We start from the raw sequence: 21,051 nt of genomic DNA on the forward strand, positions 1-21,051 counted from the left end.
ACTTTTTTCTCTCCATCTGCTCTCTCTCTCTCTCTGTCTCTATTTCTCTATCACTTTTACTTTCTTTCTCTCCATCTTCTCTCTCTGTCTTGACATTTACTCTCTCTTTTTTACTCTCTCTTTCTCTCTCTCTTTCAGTCTGTCTGTCTCCCTCTCTTTCTCTCTCCATCACCTCCTGTTCTCTCTCTATCAATCTCTCAATTTCTTTTTATCTCGACTATCAGTCTTTCACTCTGTCTCTTTCTCTCTTTCTTTCACCTCTCTCCCTCTCTATCAATCTCTCTTGCTCTCTCTCTTTTTCACTTTTTTCTCTCCATCTGCTCTCTCTCTCTCTCTGTCTCTATTTCTCTATCACTTTTACTTTCTTTCTCTCCATCTTCTCTCTCTGTCTTGTCATTTACTCTCTCTTTTTTGCTCTCTCTCTCTCTCTCTCTCTCTCTCTCTCTCTCTCTCTCTCTCTCTCTCTCTCTCTCTCGTAGATGAATAGCGCTCCTTACACTTCATTAGGGCGTACCGGTCCGTGCGAAAGAGACGGCGATTCACTCGTTCAAAGCTCTAATGAAGATTTGTTTGCGAGTGAGTTCAAATGGTTTGCAGAATGACACATTAATCTGGAATTATAGAGTTAATGAGGCCTGATCAGCGCTTGTCAGGATTTCTAATGAATTCTGGCTTTGTGATTTCACTCTGACCAAATTCAATGAGTCAAGCGTTATTGTGTTGGCTGTGCAGCATTAATCGCCAGGACATTCTCCATAAGACCCAGGAAAACTTCAGCTCATTATTTTAGTCACGCTGTTGAATATTGGGGAAGATTAGCAAGGAGAAAGAACTGATGGTGGTGAGAGTGTGGGGTTAGAATTAATATGGGGTTAGAATTAATATGGGGTTAGAATTAATATGGGGTTAGAATTAATATCAGGTTAGAGTTAATATGGGGTTAGAATTAATATGGGGTTAGAATTAATATGGGGTTAGAATTAATATGGGATTAGAATTAATATCAGGTTAGAGTTAATATGGGGTTAGAATTAATATGGGGTTAGAATTAATATGGGGTTAGAATTAATATCAGGTTAGAGTTAATATGGGGTTAGAATTAATATGGGGTTAGAATTAATATGGGGTTAGAATTAATATCAGGTTAGAGTTAATATGGGGTTAGAATTAATATGGGGTTAGAATTAATATGGGGTTAGAATTAATATCAGGTTAGAGTTAATATGGGGTTAGAATTAATATGGGGTTAGAATTAATATGGGGTTAGAATTAATATGGGATTAGAATTAATATGGGGTTAGAATTAATATGGGGTTAGAATTAATATGGGGTTAGAATTAATATGGGATTAGAATTAATATGGGGTTAGAATTAATATGGGGTTAGAATTAAGATGGGATTAGAATTAATATCAGGTTAGAGTTAATATGGGGTTAGAATTAATTTGGGGTTAGAATTAATATGGGGTTAGAATTAATATGTGGTTAGAATTAATATGGGGTTAGAATTAATATGGGGTTAGAATTAAGATGGGATTAGAATTAATATCAGGTTAGAGTTAATATGGGGTTAGAATTAATATGGGGTTAGAATTAATATGGGATTAGAATTAATATGGGATTAGAATTAATATGGGGTTAGAATTAATATGGGATTAGAATTAATATGGGGTTAGAATTAATATGTGGTTAGAATTAATATGGGGTTAGAATTAATATGGGATTAGAATTAATATGGGATTATAATTAATATGGGGTTAGAATTAATATGGGGTTAGAATTAAGATGGGATTAGAATTAATATCAGGTTAGAGTTAATATGGGGTTAGAATTAATATGGGGTTAGAATTAATATGGGATTAGAATTAATATCGGAGGTGTTCCGGGCATGTCCAACCGGGAGGAGGCCCCTGGGACAACCTAGGACACGCAGGAGGGACTATGTCTCTCGGCTGGCCTGGGAACACCTCAGTTTTCCCCGGAAGAGCTGGAGGAAGTGTCTGGGGAGAGGGAAGTCTGGGCGTCCCTGCTTAGACTGCTGCCCCCGCGACCCGGCCCCGGATAAGCGTTAGAAAATGGATGGATGGATGGATGGATGGATGGATGGATGGATAGAATTAATATCAGGTTAGAAATAATATGGGATTAGAATTAATATGGGGTTAGAATTAATATGGGGTTAGAATTAATATGGGGTTAGAATTAATATGGGGTTAGAATTAATATCAGGTTAGAATTAATATGGGGTTAGAATTAATATGGGGTTAGAATTAATATGGGGTTAGAATTAATATCAGGTTAGAATTAATATCGGTCACTAGCTAGCTGAGGTGTATTTTCTATCTGTGTTAGTTACTGATTGGATCCAAGACTTTGATGTTCTTTTTAGTTTTGTTTATTTATTTGTTTTGATTTCACTGAAGTGAACCTGCCTTTGAAGACCCATCGCTGTGACCTGCAGTCTAACCTCATCCGTATAGCTCTGGTAAAAAAAAAAGAAAGCACTTAACCCTGTATGACTAGGACAAAACCCTGAATGTAGACCTGAGTGTTTCGTCTCGACACCTCTGATACCTGGGATTCTCTTCCAGCAATCTGTTCTTAACTACAGGCCCAGACAGCAGCGTTACCTTCACTGTAACTTCCTTCTTATCTGACCCTTCTGTCTCTCTCTCTCTCTCTCTCTCTCTCTCTCTCTCTCTCTCTCTGTTTCTCTCTCTCTCTCTCTCTCTCTCTCTCTTAAGTCACATTATAATTCAGTAAGTATGACTCTCAGCTCGGTTCACTTCCTGCGCTGCTTCCTGTGGGATTCGCGGCGATCTAAACAAGATCGCTTAATGTTTTCATCTCTACCTGAAACCCGGAGAGACGGCGAGGCAAAAAAAAAAAAAAAAAAACCGAGAGAATCTATTACTGCTATTTTCATTTCTTTTTACCCATCTTCCTCATTATTTCTCTCTCTCTCTCTTTCTCTTTTTTCCCCTATTGCTCATTCCGGCAGCAAGCAGCACTCCGAGAGAAAAATTATGGATTATACAAATAGATCCCACGAGGCCGTGCGTTGGAACATAATGGCCCATATAGATATAGTAATTAAGATGGGGTACAGCGGCCCGGAGAGGGATGAGTCCACTTTTTTTACAGCGCAAGACAAATTTATCGTATCAAAGAACACAATTAGTGCTCGAAAATAACTTACTCCTTTTTATTTCCCACTCTGGTTGTCTGTCTCGCTCTGGGTTTCATCTCCATCCCTTTTTATTCTCTCTCTCTTGTTTTTGTTTCTCGAATCCGATGAATTTTTGATTCTTTGGGCTTTATGTGTCGTCCCGCAGCGTTTCTTCTCTTCTTGTGTCTTCTGGTGCTGGTTAGTAACGTACAGAAATGTGTTGTCTGGATTGTGCTCCTGCTGCAGTAAACACTGTCTGCCTTTGACTTGTTAATTCTCTGTGTCTTGTTAATTAGCCTCTACCTATTAAAGGGTGAATTAATATCGATCGGCGTGGCCTCGCAGTCGGCCCGGCGAGTTATAGTGTCCCTGTGCGTTCGGCAAAATGCTACTGAAGTGGAAACAAGGCCACACACACACACACACACACACACACACACACACACACACACACACGTCTTACTATTTTCGTAAGGACCTCCTGTTGACATCAGTTATTAATGCAGATAAATAATGCTACTGTTAAATCTAAACCCAGCTTCTTTGAGCTCAGGAACAAAAATCTTTTAGCTTTTTATCACATAATAAAAGTTTTTTTTTAAAGGGACCAGACAGATCAGAACCTGTTACATAGGTCTGTCCGTGTCGGGATGTTCATCTACACACACGTTTGTTTTGCTGTTCTTGTGAGGATATTCATGTTATATATATATATATATATATATATATATATATATATATATATATATATATATATATATATATATACATATATACTGTATATCTTCATGCTAGAAAAACTAAACACACACACATGCACACACACATCTTACTATTCTTGTGGGGTTGTTAAAGTTTTTAAAACAGTTATCAAATTCATGTTATATAAACATATACTGTATGAACACACAAACACACACATCTTGGGACATCCCAAAAAATATCATATCACATTCCTCCTAAAAAAAAATTTAAACACACACACACACACACACACACACGTCTTACTATTTTTGTGGGGACATTAAAGTGAAATAAATTTCACAGTCACGTTATATAAACTATACACACACACATTTGGGGACATTCAGGGTTAAAATAATAAATTCTGTATCACATAAATATATATCGCATTCATGCAAAACTACAACACACAAACGCACACACGTGTACACACACATGTACACAATTTCTACAGACCTCCACAGAAAACACACATTCTTGTGTTTTTTACGTCTATAGCTTCTATCTTTTACGTCTATATCTATCTATATTTCATTTACTTCCGAGTCATTTTTTTCCAGAATCTCTCCCTCCTCATTACACACAATCACATGGCAGAACTTCCAGTCCTCACTCCTGTGTACTCCTCACATCCTAAACCGTTCCCTTGGTGGTGAATTGTTCAGGTCGTGTTGTTATAGGATGATATTATGATCTCTGAGTAAGTTGTGCCACCTCACACCATCCTGCCATTAAATCCTATAACTGCACATCATTGAGTGTGTTCTTCCTCATACTCTCTAACACATAGATTTTGCCACCTAACAGATATTTTGTCGAGTGTGTTCTTCCTTACACAGACGATCGTATATTCTGGCACCTGCTTCCTCTGACAGTATACGGAATGAACTCCGCACTGTCCGTTGCAGTAATGCTTCAGTAGTACTGTATATAGTCACGGGGGTGACAGTAGTAGGTAATTATTTTTGAAGAGTAGTGCTGTGTAACAGTATATCCAGGCTTTTGCCCTGCACTGATGCACCTACTCGAGCTCATTAGGAAGCGGAGGAACACAGGTGTGTCTCAGTGGGGCTACAGCTCAAATCCCTCAGGACTGCAGTAATCCGAGAGGCCAAAATCCTCGCACCATTCTACCTAGCAGAAACGTTTCCTAACTGTTGTTTTACACTCCAAACCATTTGCTGATGAAAGCTGTTGATCAAATTCGAACCTACACTGGGGCAAATTAACCGTCCGCTGTTTCTTCTCGTCGTCGCGATTGGGATTTTGCTCCACATTTTATTCCATGCACACAGGAAGGAGATCGATACACATAATGCATTCGCTCGCACTTCCAAACGTACGCGATCCGGCTGAGATGTTCCGACGTGCTCTGCGCTATCGACTACGCATTAGTGCCATCGCCGCGTTCATCAATTAATCGCTGGTTTCTGTTTTTTTTCTGTTCATAGCGTGTGTATGATGTGTTGTTACGCTGCCTTTTAGCTTGTTTTTGAATGGAAATGGATTTCATTTGGAGACACATTTGTGGATTTTATTAGGATTTAAAATAATAAAAGCTAGCAGGACGGTGATACAGCGAGTTCTATTTGTTGGTTTATTTCTGGATATTCTAATTTTGGTTAGTTAGAGATATACAGTACACAGGCTGATTGTTATGCTCTCATGGTTAAAGTTCTGTGTTGTTTATCAGAAGTTCAGGATTCAAGCCCCAGCACTGCCGAGCTGCCACTGTTGGGCGCTTGAACAAGGCCCTTAACCCTCACAGCTCCAGTGGTGCTGTATCATGTCTGACCCTGTGCTCTGACCCCAACCTCCAAAGTTGGGATATGTGAAGAAAGAATTTCAGTGTGCTGTAATGTATATGTGATAATAATAAAGGATTCTTTTTTATACCAGATGAAGCTGGAATGTTACGATGGCTAACATGGTTCTGAGCCTTCTTGCACGTATTGATCGCTAGCAATGTTGTGTTTTTTGGTGTACAGATGAAGGGTAGGGAGTAGAGAACGCTGCTGGAGGCGTGTGTATACAGTAAAGCTACTCAAACACGACGGGATAGTTGGAAGGACGAGTACACTTCCCTCAGAAGCAGACAACTCTGGGCGAGCGCCATAACATTCACAGTTCAACGACTCTTGGCTTTCTTCCTAAAGCATCTACTATCGTACCAACCAGTTTGCCAGAATTGTCTATAAAATATCTTATGTTAGACGCCAAAGGAAAGAACTGATGTTGTGCAGAAGTACAGCAGGTCCTAAATGTCATGACTGAAGAATGTGCTTTATGTGATTTGTTGTTGTTGTTGTTGTTGTTTTTCAGTCTTTCTTCTAAATGAATCCATGCAAACCTCTCAGCTGTGGTTCATTTAATTGTTTGCATTGTGAAACCCATCTGAACTAATCTGAATTACAAACAAACCCCAAGGAGCAGTTTCGAAATGGACTTTCTCCTAAAATGGACCACTTAGGAGAATTTTTAGCTTTATCTTCATGAAGACTGAATCTCTGACGCACTCAACATCCATTACGATTATTCTCAACAAAACATTCACACACACAAGTTTCTTTAATGAGCTTTCAATGACCTACAGCTACCAACTGTTTATAATTTGTTCTGTGTGACATAGGAGAAATCTGGATCTGCTTTTAGCCCCGCCCATTTAATGTGCACCATCTCAGCCCTGCCCATTCTCTGTGCACCATCTCAGCCCTGCCCATTCTCTATGCACCATCTCAGCCCTGCCCATTCTCTATGCACCATCTCAGCCCTGCCCATTCACTGTCACCATCTCAGCCCTGCCCATTCTCTGTGCACCATCTCAGCCCTGCCCATTCTCTGTGCACCATCTCAGCCTTGCCCATTCACTGTGCACCATCTCAGCCCTGCCCATTCTCTGTGCACCATCTCAGCCCTGCCCATTCTCTGTGCACCATCTCAGCCCTGCCCATTCTCTGTGCACCATCTCAGCCCTGCCCATTCTCTGTGCACCATCTCAGCTCTGCCCATTCTCTGTGCACCATCTCAGCCCTGCCCATTCTCTGTGCACCATCTCAAAGCTACTCAAACACAACGGGATAGTTGGAAGGACGAGTACACTTCCCTCAGAAGCAGACAACTCTGGGCGAGCGCCATAACATTCACAGTTCAACGACTCTTGGCTTTCTTCCTAAAGCATCTACTATCGTACCATCTCAGCCCTGCCCATTCTCTGTGCACCATCTCAGCCCTGCCCATTCACGGTGCACCATCTCAGCCCTGCCCATTCACTGTGCACCATCTCAGCCCTGCCCATTCTCTGTGCACCATCTTACCCTGTCCATTCACTTTACAGTTTTCTTTAAAAAAGTGTTTAAAAAGACCCAGAAGCAATAAAACATACTTTTCAGTTCTAAAGTGAAGTCGTGTAAATAATGAATTGTAACTTTACTTTGTAACTTGCTGTATAAGACTTTGTTCCAAACGCCCAGCTGGATTTGAGAATCCTTTCCATCGCCTGGCCTGTGCAATCTCAGATTCAGCTCTCGAAGCCTGTGCCATTTTAATGCAGGACTCCTTCGAACGAGCGGAGCAAGGTGAGAGAGAACGCAGCATGCATTTACCCGAGACGTTTGGATGAACAAAAAGGGGGGAGGAAAGTTATTGCAGAATGCAGGGAGTGAACAGGGAGACGGCGTGTTGTGAGGGAGCTTTGAAAGCGGGGTATAAAGAGTTCTAGGTGTCCTCTATATAACAGCAGAGGTGAAACAGAGGTAGGGCTATGTCTGTGTGTGTGTGTGTGTCTGTGTGTGTGTGTGTCTGTGTGTATGTGTGTGTGTGTGTGTCTCCTGGTACGTGAACAAAGATTACATCTCTCTTGACAGTCATTTTACCACCGTCTCTGTTTTAAAAGTGCAACGTAAATGTACTCTTCAAAAAAAAAACACAAGGAGCATCTAATTATCCCCTCACCAGCTTTCCTGATTGCTTCGCTCAGTGCGATGTGATTGCGGATCATGGGCCGAACCTCGTCGTAGCATCTGTAAAAGACTCGGAATTGATTTCTTTGAAGAAGTCGATGTGAGGACGCTTTAGGGGAGTGGGCTAGCTAATTAAAATTCAAATGCGGGTCAAATCCAACGTAATGACTTTCCATTAGCTTCTCGTTCCTCCTTGATGAAGGTGCACAAGTGTGTGTGCGCGCACGTGTGTGTACGTGTTAGGACGAGTGTGTGATGGCAGCCTTGCCCGATTACCTGCCGATAGCCCCGTGCTGGGCCAACACCTGTTTACTCGATGTGATTGTCGCACTCGTGCTGTAATTTCAGCTCAGCTGCTTGCACTTCTGACACTTTGACATGAGCTCGAGCTCTCTGCTGCATACCAACTTACACAAAACTTTTTACTGCCACATTTTCAGCTGCTTAAATAAGGTGGCATGCAAGATTTAGAAGTCAGAGAGCTTTTTTTTTTAGATTTGTAATAATATAAAGTTCTCCTCACATTCCCACAGCTGTCACTGAAATGCCTCCACAATTCATGATTCTGTCTTTTGTTTTTAATAACTGCTTCTGAAGACAGAATAACACACACCATGTGTTCTGAGAACTGAGGACACGAGTACAACAGTTACATGAGGAAATTTACGCTGCTGATTTAGGACACGTTCTTCAAATTAGTCACACGCCTCGGGTTGCCAGATATTTTTTGAGTAAAAGTGTATTCTTTTTTTTCAGTTGACTGGAAATTCTTTGATTCCCCCAAAGCTCTCGAGAGGAAATGAGAGAATAAAACAAAAAACAGTAGAGAACAGAAGAGTACAGTAGAAAAAAAATAGAGTACAGTAGTATAGAATAAAATAGAGTAGAGTAGTATAGAATAGATTGGATTAAAGTAAAATAGAGTAGATTTAAGTAGATTAGAGCAGAGTAGAATAAAACAGAGTATAATAAAGGAGAGGAGATTAGAGCAGAGTTGAATAAAGTAGCATAGAGTATAATATAGCATAATAAAATAAAGAAGTAGAAGAAAGTAAAGGAAATTAGAGCTGAGTAGTAATGAATATAATAAAATAGAGTATAATAAAGTAGAGGATATTAGAGTAGAGTAGAATAGAGTGGATACAGTAGAGTAGTGGAGATTAGAGTAGAATAAAATAGAATATATGGTAGATTAGAGTAGGATAGAGTTGATTAGAGAAGAATGAAATATAATATAATAAAGTAGAGGAGACGAGATGAGTCGAATAAAATAGAATATATTAGATATTAGATAGTATAGGGTGGATTAGAAGTTGGTCTAATACAGAATTGGGAACATCCAGCCAATCAGAAGATGCCTCAAACATGTTACTGGTCATTTCTGAAAGCTCCGCCTCTTTCAGACCGACTGTAGAATTTGCAGCATGTTGGCGGTGTGACTTTAATACTGAAATGAAGGTGTGAATTTCTTTAGATTTGAATTCTCTTAGCTTTAACGAGCGTCCTTTTAATATCCGACGCTTTGTCTTTTACGGTGTCTTTGCAGTCAGGTGAAGGTGTGTGTTCACATCACAGAGTGACAGCAGGTGGATTGGTTCAGTAAGTCATTGAATTTCAATAAAAAGTGGTCATTTGTCACGTTCACATGTAGGATTTCCTGCTTAAGTAAACAGCAGGGCCAGGTGAGCTGTGAGTCATATGAAATGAGATTTCTCTGCTTGGGTATGCTCTACCATTCTCAGCCAGTCTGTACCCTAGCAAACAAGACACGAGGACGCTTCATTATTTATGAAGGCACAGTCTGGCCCACAGCAGCTCCCAGATATTTCTGTGTAAATGTAAGCTTCCTTTTTCACACATGCCTGCCGGAGTCAAGGTGTGATGTACCACACTTACCTGCTGCCTCCAATAAATTATTACCCATATCCTTTTTTTTTGAACAGGAGAACGGGGGGCATGGTGGCTTAGTGTTTAGCACGTTTGCCTCACACCTCTGGGGCTGGGGGTTCGATTTCTATGTTCTCGCTGTGCTTCAGGGGTTTCCTCCAGGTACTTGGGTTTCCTTCCCAGTCCAAAGACATGCTTTCGGCTGACTGCCATCTCTAAATAATGAATGGGTGTGTCCTGTGTCCTGTGATGGGTTGGCACCCTGTCCAGGGTGTCCCCTACCTTGGGGCCAGAGTCTCCTGTGGTAGATTTCAGTGATGCAGAAAATAGATAGTTGGATGGATGGATGAATGGATGGATGGATGGATGGAAAGATGTGGAGAAGTCTGTTCTATGGGTTGCCTAGCTTGAAGAAGAAGAGGAAGAAGAAGAAGAAGAAGAAGAAGAAGAAGAAGAAGAAGAAGAAAAATATGTAGGATAACAAATGAGTACTTACACAACTTTGGTGCTTGGCCCCTAATTATATAAAATAAAAATACTTAAATTAAAATTAAATTAAATAAAAAAAAATTTTTTAAAACTAACAAAAAATATGCTTATATAGCATATTTCATGAATATAATAATGATACTTAATATTATCATTATTTATTTATTTTTATTGTTGTTGTTATTATTTTTTTTATGTAAATTAGCCATGAATCAGCGATAGAAACAATAACATATTAGGATTATTAAGTGAATTACAGTTAGAATGACGGTCACAGCTACTGCGACAGATATTAATCATAACATTCTGATCAGCATCCAGTAGCAAACAGTGCAGCTATCGACAGAATTTGCTGAATCATGCTATTAGCAGTAGAAAAACACAGACATGGGCTAGCAGTTGTCTTTATTCCTGCTAATGTAAATGTAATTTTTTTTCTCTTGGTTGAGGCAAATATTCAGTTTTAATTTATATACAGAAATAACACAGTTGTTTTACTTGGTGCTAGATTGTTTCGAATAAAAAATATGAAAAGATTTCACTGAGACTTTAGCATTAGCTTTTGATGAAACAAGCTGGCTAGCCTCGGTTTATATAGCACATCAGCCGTGTTAGTTAAACAGAGACTAGCTGCTAACAAGGAGTTACTAAAGCAGTTAAACATAAACAGTTAAATAATTAGCTATATTGAGAGCTATACTCTAATTCTCTTTGTGTGTGTGTGTGTGTGTGTGTGTGTGTGTGTGTGTGTGTGTGTGTGTGATTGTGTGTTTTTGACAGGAGGTGACCTCCGTATTCAGAGTAAAAAGATATAGATCCCTGATTGTTTTCTCTCTCTCTCTCTCTCTCTCTCTCTCTCTCTCTCTCTCTCTCTCTCTCTCTCTGTGTGTGTGTGTGTGTGTGTGTGTGTGTGTGTGTGTGTGTGTGTGTGTGTGTGTGAAGAGCAACACTTTTTTATTTTTTTTTGTATTTTATGGTGTCTTACTTTTTCACAGCTCTATTCAATCACACTCTCCAAATCAATTCCATTGATGCTGCAGGGAGAAGAAGCAGCAAGACAGATGTTTCTCTCTTTCCTCTCTCTCTCTCTCTCTCTCTCTCTCTCTCTCTCTTCCTTCTCCTTTATCTCTCATTTATCATCCTATTCTTACTGCTTTCCCTTTTACCCTTTACACATTTCCCTATAGTCACTTCCTAACTTCTTCTTCTTCTTCTTCTTCTTCTTCTCTCTCTCTCTCTCTCTCTCTCTCTCTCTCTCTCTCTCTCTCTCTCTCTCATATTTTGTTGTGCTAGCTGTCTACCACACTATATTGGGGTTGAAATGAGATTATGAATATGAGCTCAGATGGCAGTGTCAGCTTTAATTAGCGGCTTTTTACATCCAGAGCAGGAATCACAGCTCAGTGTTTAGTAGAGGCCACGCCCCCTTTTTTACATCATCACATTCTTTTCACTTGATTTAGATGTAAATCTGCTCAAATTAAAAGCCAAATTCATTACACTGTAACTCATATGGACATCAAAAATAATAAGCAACAACTGTCAATGTCCAATACCTTACTGTGTGTGTGTGTGTGTGTCTTTCTCTTTCTTCTCTATCAATTTTTTTCCTCTTACACCCCCCCCCCCCCCTTCCCCATCTCTGTCCACTCGGGTGATATTGTAACAGTAGGAGATTGATGATTTTGACAGACACAGTGATTAGGTGATGAGGTGATTAACGAGGCAGGCGGTCGCTGCTGATCTCCACAGTGAATATTTACCTGAGAGAGATGTGATCATGTCGTGCGAACGCCATTCAGCCTCCAGTTTAATCTGCAGCGTGATTCAGTTAGTGACGCGCTTGGAGGTGGAACGCCTCATTTCCTCAAGTCCCAATCTGGAGCTGATGTAACGTTTGTTTATAGATCAGCACTGGCCTTAGATTTCAGCAATCCTTTATATATATATATATATATGGGTATGTGTGTACATGTGTGTGTGTACGTGTGTGTGTTTTTAATATGAAATTTTAACGTTGACATTGGAGAGAACAAGCAAGTAGATTTTTTCGCTTTTGTAACTCCACAAATCACACAATTTCATGATTCAAGCCTTTTTGCCGTCGCAGCACGACGTGTGTCTCTATAAAGAGTCTACAAAACACACCCCTAAAAGTTTCTGGCTTGCCACAAAACCGAGTGTGTTTTACTTCCCACCTGCACTGTGCTTCTATTCTGGATTGGAGAATTAGGGCTGAGTGATGAAACAATATCATAATGTCATTCTGTCTTTCTTTCCTGATTCACTTAGATTCAGACTCTCAACCAGTTTTCCTGCTTTATATATACTTTTATAATAAATGTGTATTTTTGTGTCATTAATTTCACCTGTTATTGATATTAATGTGGATTAAATTCATTCATTAATTTATTTATTTATTATTATTATTATTTATATATATTTTTTTATTCCTTTTTTTTACTTTTTAAGAATTCCAGATTGAAGCATATTGATATTGAATTGGCAAAAAAAAACATTTTCACTGGATTCGGTTGTGAGCGATTGTGTGACGAGTTGACAACGTTTGACTCAGCAGCTTTTACGACAGATCTCGCTGTGCACAAATAACTCTGAATAGCAGCTTTCCAGCTTTTTGCTCCTTTAGTCAAACTCATCAGGCGACGATGACGTTCGGTTCACTGACACAACAGGCATGAATTTACACACATCTGACTCTTTTTTTTTAGCTTGTCAGAGTTCAACACACAGAGCCACCAAAGAAACCGGCGTGCACGTAGCCTTCAAAAAAGCTAGCAAAAGTTGCTAGATGAACCGTGCTGATCCATCCTGAAAATGGAAATGATTTCAAAACAGTAACACAAACCTGTATCTGGTCCAGTAACACAAACACAAACAACAAAGATATAGTCATTCGGCAGAACACACACACACACACACAGCTCTCATCACACACACAGCTCTTATTACGCACACACACACACACACACACACACACACACACACGCGCTTCTCATCACACACACAGCTCTTATCTCACACACACAAACACACACATCACACAGACAACTCTCATCACACACACATACACAGTTCTCATCACACAGACACATAACCCATCACACACACAGCTCTCATCACACACATCTCATGACACATACACACTCCTCTCATCACATATACATCTCTGATCACACACACACACATACACACAGACACACACACCTCTCATCACACACCTCTCATGACACATACACACACCTCTCATCACATACACAACTCTTATCACACACAAACACACATACAAATCTCATCACAAACCTCTCATGACACACACACATAACTCTCATCACACACAGACACACACACGTGTTTATATTATTCTTTATAATAACCTTTTGTTCTGTGTTTATGTTCTGTAAAGCCTCTTTGAGACAATGTCAATTGTAAAAAGCGCTATACAAATAACAAATACAAATACAAATGTGTCTCATCACACACACAAACATACAAACCTTTCATTACACACACACAACTCTCATCTTACACACATACAAACACACATACAAATCTCATCACACACACACACACCTCTCATCTCACTCACACACCTCATCACTCACATGTTGTCCTCTTCCTCACAGGTCCCTCCTTGGTGGCAGCGGTGAAGAAGGACTGGGTCACTCAAAGCACCATCGCTCTCTCCTGGCAGGAAGCCGAACAGCCGCATCCTGCCATCCTGGACTACGAGATCAAGTACTACGAGAAGGTACACAACACACCACAGGGTCAGAGTTCTAGCTGTCCTCCTAAAACAGCTTATAGTTTCATGACCCATATCCATCATTTCTACTTTCTTTTGTTTTTCTCTCTCACATGGGTGAGGATGTGCTACTCCTACATACTATACTTTATACTTTTACTCAGTGTGTTTCTGTGGTGTTTCTTACTCAGTGTGTTTCTGTGGTGTTTCTTAGTCAGTGTGTTTCTGTGGTGTTTCTTAGTCATTGTGTTTCTGTGGTGTTTCTTAGTCATTGTGTTTCTGTGGTGTTTCTTAGTCAGTGTGTTTCTGTGGTGATTCTTGCTCAGTGTGTTTCTGTGGTGTTTCTTAGTCATTGTGTTTCTGTGGTGTTTCTTAGTCATTGTGTTTCTGTGGTGATTCTTGCTCAGTGTGTTTCTGTGATGTTTCTTAGTCAGTGTGTTTCTGTGGTGTTTCTTAGTCATTGTGTTTCTGTGGTGTTTCTTAGTCATTGTGTTTCTGTGGTGTTTCTTAGTCAGTGTGTTTCTGTGGTGATTGTTGCTCAGTGTGTTTCTGTGGTGTTTCTTACTCAGTGTGTTTCTGTGGTGTTTTTTAGTCAGTGTGTTTCTGTGGTGTTTCTTACTCAGTGTGTTTCTGTGGTGTTTTTTAGTCAGTGTGTTTCTGTGGTGTTTCTTACTCAGTGTGTTTCTGTGGTGTTTCTTAGTGTGTTTATGTGGTGTTTTTTAGTTAGTGTGTTTCTGTGGTGTTTTTTAGTTAGTGTGTTTCTGTGGTGTTTTTTAGTTAGTGTGTTTCTGTGGTGTTTTTTAGTTAGTGTGTTTCTGTGGTGTTTCTTACTCAGTGTGGTTCTGTGGTTTTTCTTACTCAGTGTGTTTCTGTGGTTTTTTTTAGTTAGTGTGTTTTTGTGGTGTTTTTTAGTCAGTGTGTTTCTGTGGTGTTTTTTAGTTAGTGTGTTTCTGTGGTGTTTTTTAGTTAGTGTGTTTCTGTGGTGTTTCTTACTCAGTGTGTTTCTGTGGTGTTTTTAGTCAGTGTGTTTCTGTGGTGTTTTTAGTCAGTGTGTTTCTGTGGTGTTTCTTACTCAGTGTGTTTCTGTGGTGTTTTTAGTCAGTGTGTTTCTGTGTTCTCAAGCTGTGTGTAAAGCTCTGTTTCAGTCAGTTCTCTTCTTAACACAACAATTTTAAACCCCAAAAAAAAACACTAAGGTCATCTTACTCATCTTGACATGAATGTAAAAAAAAATGAAAACTACTTATAAAACAGTTCTAAGGTCAGTGCTGATGCAATAAAAAAAAATTCTAGAAAAATGCTCGTCTTAGAATACCAAAAAAAGGTCAACTAATAAAAATAAATAAATAAATAAATAAATAAATAAATAAATAAATAAATAAATAATAATAATAATAATAATAATAATAATAATAATAATAATAATAATAATAAATCTCAGACTAAGATCAGTTATCCACTTCTGTAAATAAAAGAACAAAAAAAAGAAACAAATGAAATAAAATAAAAATAATAGACTAGATTAATACTCAGGTGAGCTCTCCTGTTCTGAAAAAACAAAAAGATCATTTCATATTAAGATATACGGTTAAAAAATTCAAACAAACTAGTACTCGGCACAAATTTTAAGACCTTATTATTTGTAAAAATGTTTTTTAAAAATTAGGTTTTAAAACCTACGTAACTTTTTCTGATGTATCAGTGAAATTGTACTGAAATGTTATGAAAATTCAGTACTTATGGCAGCTTACTTTTTTCTGATTTTTAGAATAAAAATCTGTCTTTTTTTGTTACCAGAACATAATAATAATAAAATAATTCAGCCTCCTTTTGCTTTAAATTTCTAATGAATTAGTTTATTGCTTTTACTGTATATTTAATTTTTATTAATAATGAAATGTTTGTACTAAAGTAAGATAAGCTTCCAGCTTCTGGATGTAAATGAATCTAATAAGGATTGAGACTCATGTGTTAAACATACTACTTCCCTTTTCTCTTTGTGTGTGTGTGTGTGTGTGTGTGTGTGTGTGTGTGTGTGTGTGTGTGTGTGTGTGTCTGTGTCTGTGTCTGTGTGTGAATATTAGGAGCAGGAGCAGCTGAGCTACTCGTCCACTCGCACTAAAGTTCCCAGCACGATCGTAATGGGCCTCAAGCCGTCCACAGCGTACGTGTTCCACATCCGAGCTCGCACTGCGACCGGCTACAGCAGCTACAGCTCCAAGTTTGAGTTCACCACAGGGGACGATGGTACGAGTCTTTCTTTGTTGCTCCTTTGGCTTTTCTCACTCACCTTCACACTTTTTCTTATTTCTGGCTCTCAGATTCGGAGGAAGCGTCTGATCAGGGCCAGGTGTTGGTGATCGTCACGGCGGCCGTCGGTGGTTTCTCTCTGCTCGTCATTCTCACGCTTTTTCTTCTCATCACGGGCAGGTACTGACACAGAGACATCGGAGACACTGACACCTTTCTGCTGTCTGTTTGTCTCTCTGTCTGTCTCATCAGCTTCATGTTGCTTCCTCAGGATTCTATTCGGCTCCTAATAGGGTCAGTGAGCTGTATGTGTTTTTTTTCCAACTGGCTGCTCGCTGACGCTGTCTAATTATTTGGAATGTGCTCAAACAGGACCAAGCTCGCGTTTTGTGAGAGTGACGTGCTTGCAGCTTGAGGGCTCTGCAGGAGCCTGACTGTATCATGATGCCTCTGTGTGTGTGAGACATGGCCCCAGTGCCCTCACGTCCTCACACAGCCCCTGAGGCTAATGGCTCTCTGTTTGTGATGTTGAGACAGAGCATGGCAGCAGAGAGGCAGTCAGAGGCAGATAACAGTCCACAGTCAACAGCTCACAAATAAATCAGCCGGGCTCGCTTGGACGCAAGATAAATGATTACAGCACTTCAGATCCATGTCCGACACGCTGACTATCAGTTACTTATCCATCAGCGCTGAAGACATGCACGCCCTAACATACATTATAACATACGCCGAAGAGCTGGTGCTAGGTCATGGCTGTGTCACAATGACACACGACGTCGACTTACACTGGCGTCGTGATGTTTAAAAAATACTTCACCAGCTACTTTGAGTTATATAAAATAGCGTTAAGTGTACAGGTAGCAAAGGGACAAAGTTTGAAAAAATATACATCTGCTGTCTATAGCTGTTAAATTAATATCTATTCTTCTAGCTATTAGATATTATTTCCTAGTTTTCTAAAGAGGTAAGAAAAACATTCTCCCTATCGCCCAGAGATCGTGAGATCCACCGATAAAGGTCAGAAATCTGGTCTGTTGTCTGCAGCCGATCGTGAGCATCTACAGTATGAGCTTATGTATGAGGAAGAGGGCCGATAGCTTCGTCTTCTGATAGTGTTCCATTGTACACACTGTGATGCAGCATGTATTGTTGTCCTTCGCTTCACAGCTGAATAACAAGGAGACGTAGTTTCTATTAAAACATTAATACAGTGTTGATTGTTGTTTTTGTGTGTTTATTTATTTATTTATTTATTTATTTATTTATTGTTTACTATATTATGGTTTCGTCTTTTGTCAACACAGGTGTCAGTGGTACATCAAATCTAAGATGAAACCGCAGGACAAGAGAAGGACACAGTATCAGAATGGACACGGTACACACACACACACACACATACACACACACACACACACACACACGTGCTAATACAGTGAGATGGATAGGCACAAATGCCAGTTTTACAATGCAAATGGACTTAAATCTCAGTAGGGCTGGAACAAAGAACTTCTCCATACTCATCTGAACGTTATAAAGATTTGAGTCGATAAAATCGCATTTACTTTTTGGACAAATAACCAGTTTTTCTTGATACAAAGTGGGGTTCAGTAAACACTAAAGCCAGACGTTTTTACTGGACTGTTTATTGACCAGGACACAAACTGGAGTAAAATGGAGTGAAGAGAAAACCATCTTCACACAATAAGTGGAACGTCCTTTAAATCTGACAGTTTCTATCAATTCATATATAGTACAGTAAATCCATTTACATCCATTTACCTTCAGTTACTTAAGAATGGAAGTTTAATATGAGCTCATATGAAATTAAACACTCATAACTTTAACAATTTGTAGTGTTTCATCAGTATTTCTGTTTTTGTTTAGTCTAAATGTAAATGTAAATGTTGATGTTGATATCAATCCAATTTCTGCTCTCTGAGACGCTCCAAGTTCTTGTTCATAAACATGTCAAAATTTGAAGGTGTTTATCTTAAACCACTAAAATTCAGTGTAAGATTATCAACAGAAGGAAAAACACACGTCTCACACAGAAAGACAACAGAGTCCTGACTCATTATAGATCAGACCTGTGGAGATAAAATCATTCGTTTGTTTAAACTGAATGAGAAAGTCCCTTAAGTCAGAGACTCAAGTCCCATAAAAGGGTTAAAGTAAAGTCTGTTTAAAAACACTTTATTATTATTAACCCGTTAACCATCAGAGGTACATTTACACCAAAAAGTCGCACCTGGCAACGTATTTCTCCTTCTTATCCACATGTCTGATTACAGCTCACTCAGATTCAGACTCAGAGGTACGGACGAAGCCTGAAACAGCCTTTAAACTTAAGGTTGCTGATGATGTGATTGTCTCATCACACTTCCTGTGCACCGGATCAGATCAGATCAGAAATCTTTCAGAATCTCAGCAGATTTTTTTGCAGGTTTGGGCTGAGACGTGTCGTGTGACATCATCAAACACGAATTCACCCAAATCACTGGTAGGGGTTTAAAAGAAAAAAAGTGTTTTGCTTATTTATGTCGGTGTCAGTATAACATTCTAGCTTCATTAATACTTGAATTCATTTGAACACTCGTGCTCTTAGGTAATTATAAATCTGGGGCAGTAATGAGACGAAGCAATTACAATTAGAAAGACTTAGTAATACACAGAAAAGCGATTAGTCCACGTGCGACACTGAGATTACAGCCGGCAGGCTGCAACGTCGTGCACTTAACATCCCGTCGAGAGAAACACACTTTAATAACAAAACTAGTTTTATTACAGCAGCTTAAAATCAACTCTTTAAGTTCTTACTGATTCAAACATTACTGGCTTGTGCTGATGAGAAAGCTGAACCCTGCTCTGGATTCTCCAGACTTCTGCTCATTATTCCTGTTCTTTCCGACTCCTTCACAGTGCCGTTCCCAGGAATAAAGACCTACGTCGATCCAGACACTTATGAGGATCCGACTCAGGCTATTCATGACTTTGCTAAGGAGATCGACCCGTCTCGTATCCGTATAGAGAGAGTCATCGGAGCTGGTACGAGTCTCATTTCATTTCACGTTTCATTTCCATCTTTCATTTTTAAAACCTGAGGAGTTCATAAATTACTGAAGACTAGACATTTTTTTGTTTGGATTTTTTTTTTAAATATATATATTTATTTAGCATCTGATTATTATTGTAATAGTTTATTATTATTATTTTCCTTTGTTATAAAGAAGTTATAATTTTGCTGTGTACACCTTTAGATATATTAATGGGGTCATAAAAATTATTTCGGTGTCAGATCTGTGTTCATTTTGAACTGCCTTATTGGGGGCACAAACTTTTGCACCTAAGTACATTGTGAACCACTGCTCTGTAATAATGCTACTGCCATCTAGTGACTGGACTGGAGATGTAAAATCAAAGCGGAAAACTGTGTGTGTGTGTGTGTGTGTGTGTGTGTATATATACCAGGTGAATTTGGGGAAGTGTGTAGTGGTCGTCTCCGCACTCCGGGGAAAAAGGAGATCCCTGTGGCCATAAAGACCCTAAAAGGTGGCTACACAGAGCGGCAGCGGCGGGACTTCCTGCGAGAGGCGAGCATCATGGGACAGTTTGACAACCCTAACATCATCAGACTGGAGGGTGTGGTCACGAAGAGTAAGTCGCCACTCTTACACCGTCCTCCACCGATCATCAGAGCTCTGAGAAATATCAACAACGGGTGACTTTCAACGACACTTACAATAGCTTGCAATTTAAACATATATGAAGAAACAATCCGTTTTTGTTTAGTTCATTAAGACGTATAAATTACATTTACATTATTTAGCAGACTCCCTTATCCAGAGTGACTTACATTTTATCTCACACAACTGAGAGTTAAGGGCCTTGCTCAGGGGCCCAGCAGTGGCAGCTTGGTGGACGTAGGAATCGAACTCACAACCTTCCGATTAGTATCCCAACACCTTAACTACTAGTCTACCACATCCCTAAATGGGCTTAATTACTATAATCATGAACAAACAACAATTTTTAGTGTTAAAAGAAACGTTCCTGGATCCTCTGGACCTGCGTCTAATAACAATCGTTACTGTTCACTCTAAAAATACTAAACTATTGTACAATAACAGTGTGATAACATTCATACAATGTTGCTGCAACATCTTTAGCTGTAGGAATGTTTACACACACTTTCCATAACGTTCATTACGTTCGTTTGAATTGTAATTTTCTTTAACATCGCAGATACGTGGGGTGGATTAACATCAGGGTTGCCAGGTCTGCATCTTAATCCATGTGTAAAGAATACAGAATATGACTTCTAGTCATAATAGATTTCGATGCTGTGAATATATTTTAATAGAACTAAAACATTATGCATTTTTTTCTTGATTTCTCAAATCCGATTGGTCAGACAGGTTTATATTAATCCACATATTCGAATGTTCGAAATTTTCGAACATAATCGAAAATTTCTATAGTTACAACTTACACATGGACTTGTTCAGTGATATTTTTGTTGAGCTACAGAAACTTAAATTAGCATTAAACAGATTCTTGTAAAAGACGTTTTGTTATATAACATAAGAAAAAAGGTGAATTGTTGATATGGAGGTGTTTTTTTTTTTCTAGTGTCACAGAAACTTTCCCGTAACATTTATGTAAGGAGTCTACAATTTCTCTCTCTCTCTCTCTCTCTCTCTCTCTCTCTCTCTCTCTCTCTCTCTCTTTCACTCTCTCTCTCTCTCTCTCTCTCTCTCTCTCTCTCTCTCTCTCTCTCTCTCTCTCTCT

The 21,051-nt window shown here is 39.3% G+C and overlaps 1 protein-coding gene across 2 annotated transcripts in view; it reads left to right on the forward strand.

The window, feature by feature from the left end:
- epha6 (eph receptor A6) overlaps positions 1–21,051 on the forward strand; it is a 160,862-nt gene that overhangs the window by 130,516 nt on the left and 9,295 nt on the right. For both annotated transcript variants that reach the window (XM_060860667.1, XM_060860666.1), the window contains 6 exons: positions 13,892–14,016; positions 16,095–16,257; positions 16,332–16,440; positions 17,568–17,638; positions 19,183–19,308; positions 19,732–19,917. In XM_060860667.1, coding sequence (XP_060716650.1) covers positions 13,892–14,016; positions 16,095–16,257; positions 16,332–16,440; positions 17,568–17,638; positions 19,183–19,308; positions 19,732–19,917 — 780 coding nt within the window. The remainder of the gene's footprint in view (positions 1–13,891; positions 14,017–16,094; positions 16,258–16,331; positions 16,441–17,567; positions 17,639–19,182; positions 19,309–19,731; positions 19,918–21,051) is intronic.

The sequence above is a fragment of the Tachysurus vachellii genome, chromosome 24, assembly GCF_030014155.1.
Source record: "Tachysurus vachellii isolate PV-2020 chromosome 24, HZAU_Pvac_v1, whole genome shotgun sequence".
Classification (NCBI taxonomy): domain Eukaryota; kingdom Metazoa; phylum Chordata; class Actinopteri; order Siluriformes; family Bagridae; genus Tachysurus; species Tachysurus vachellii.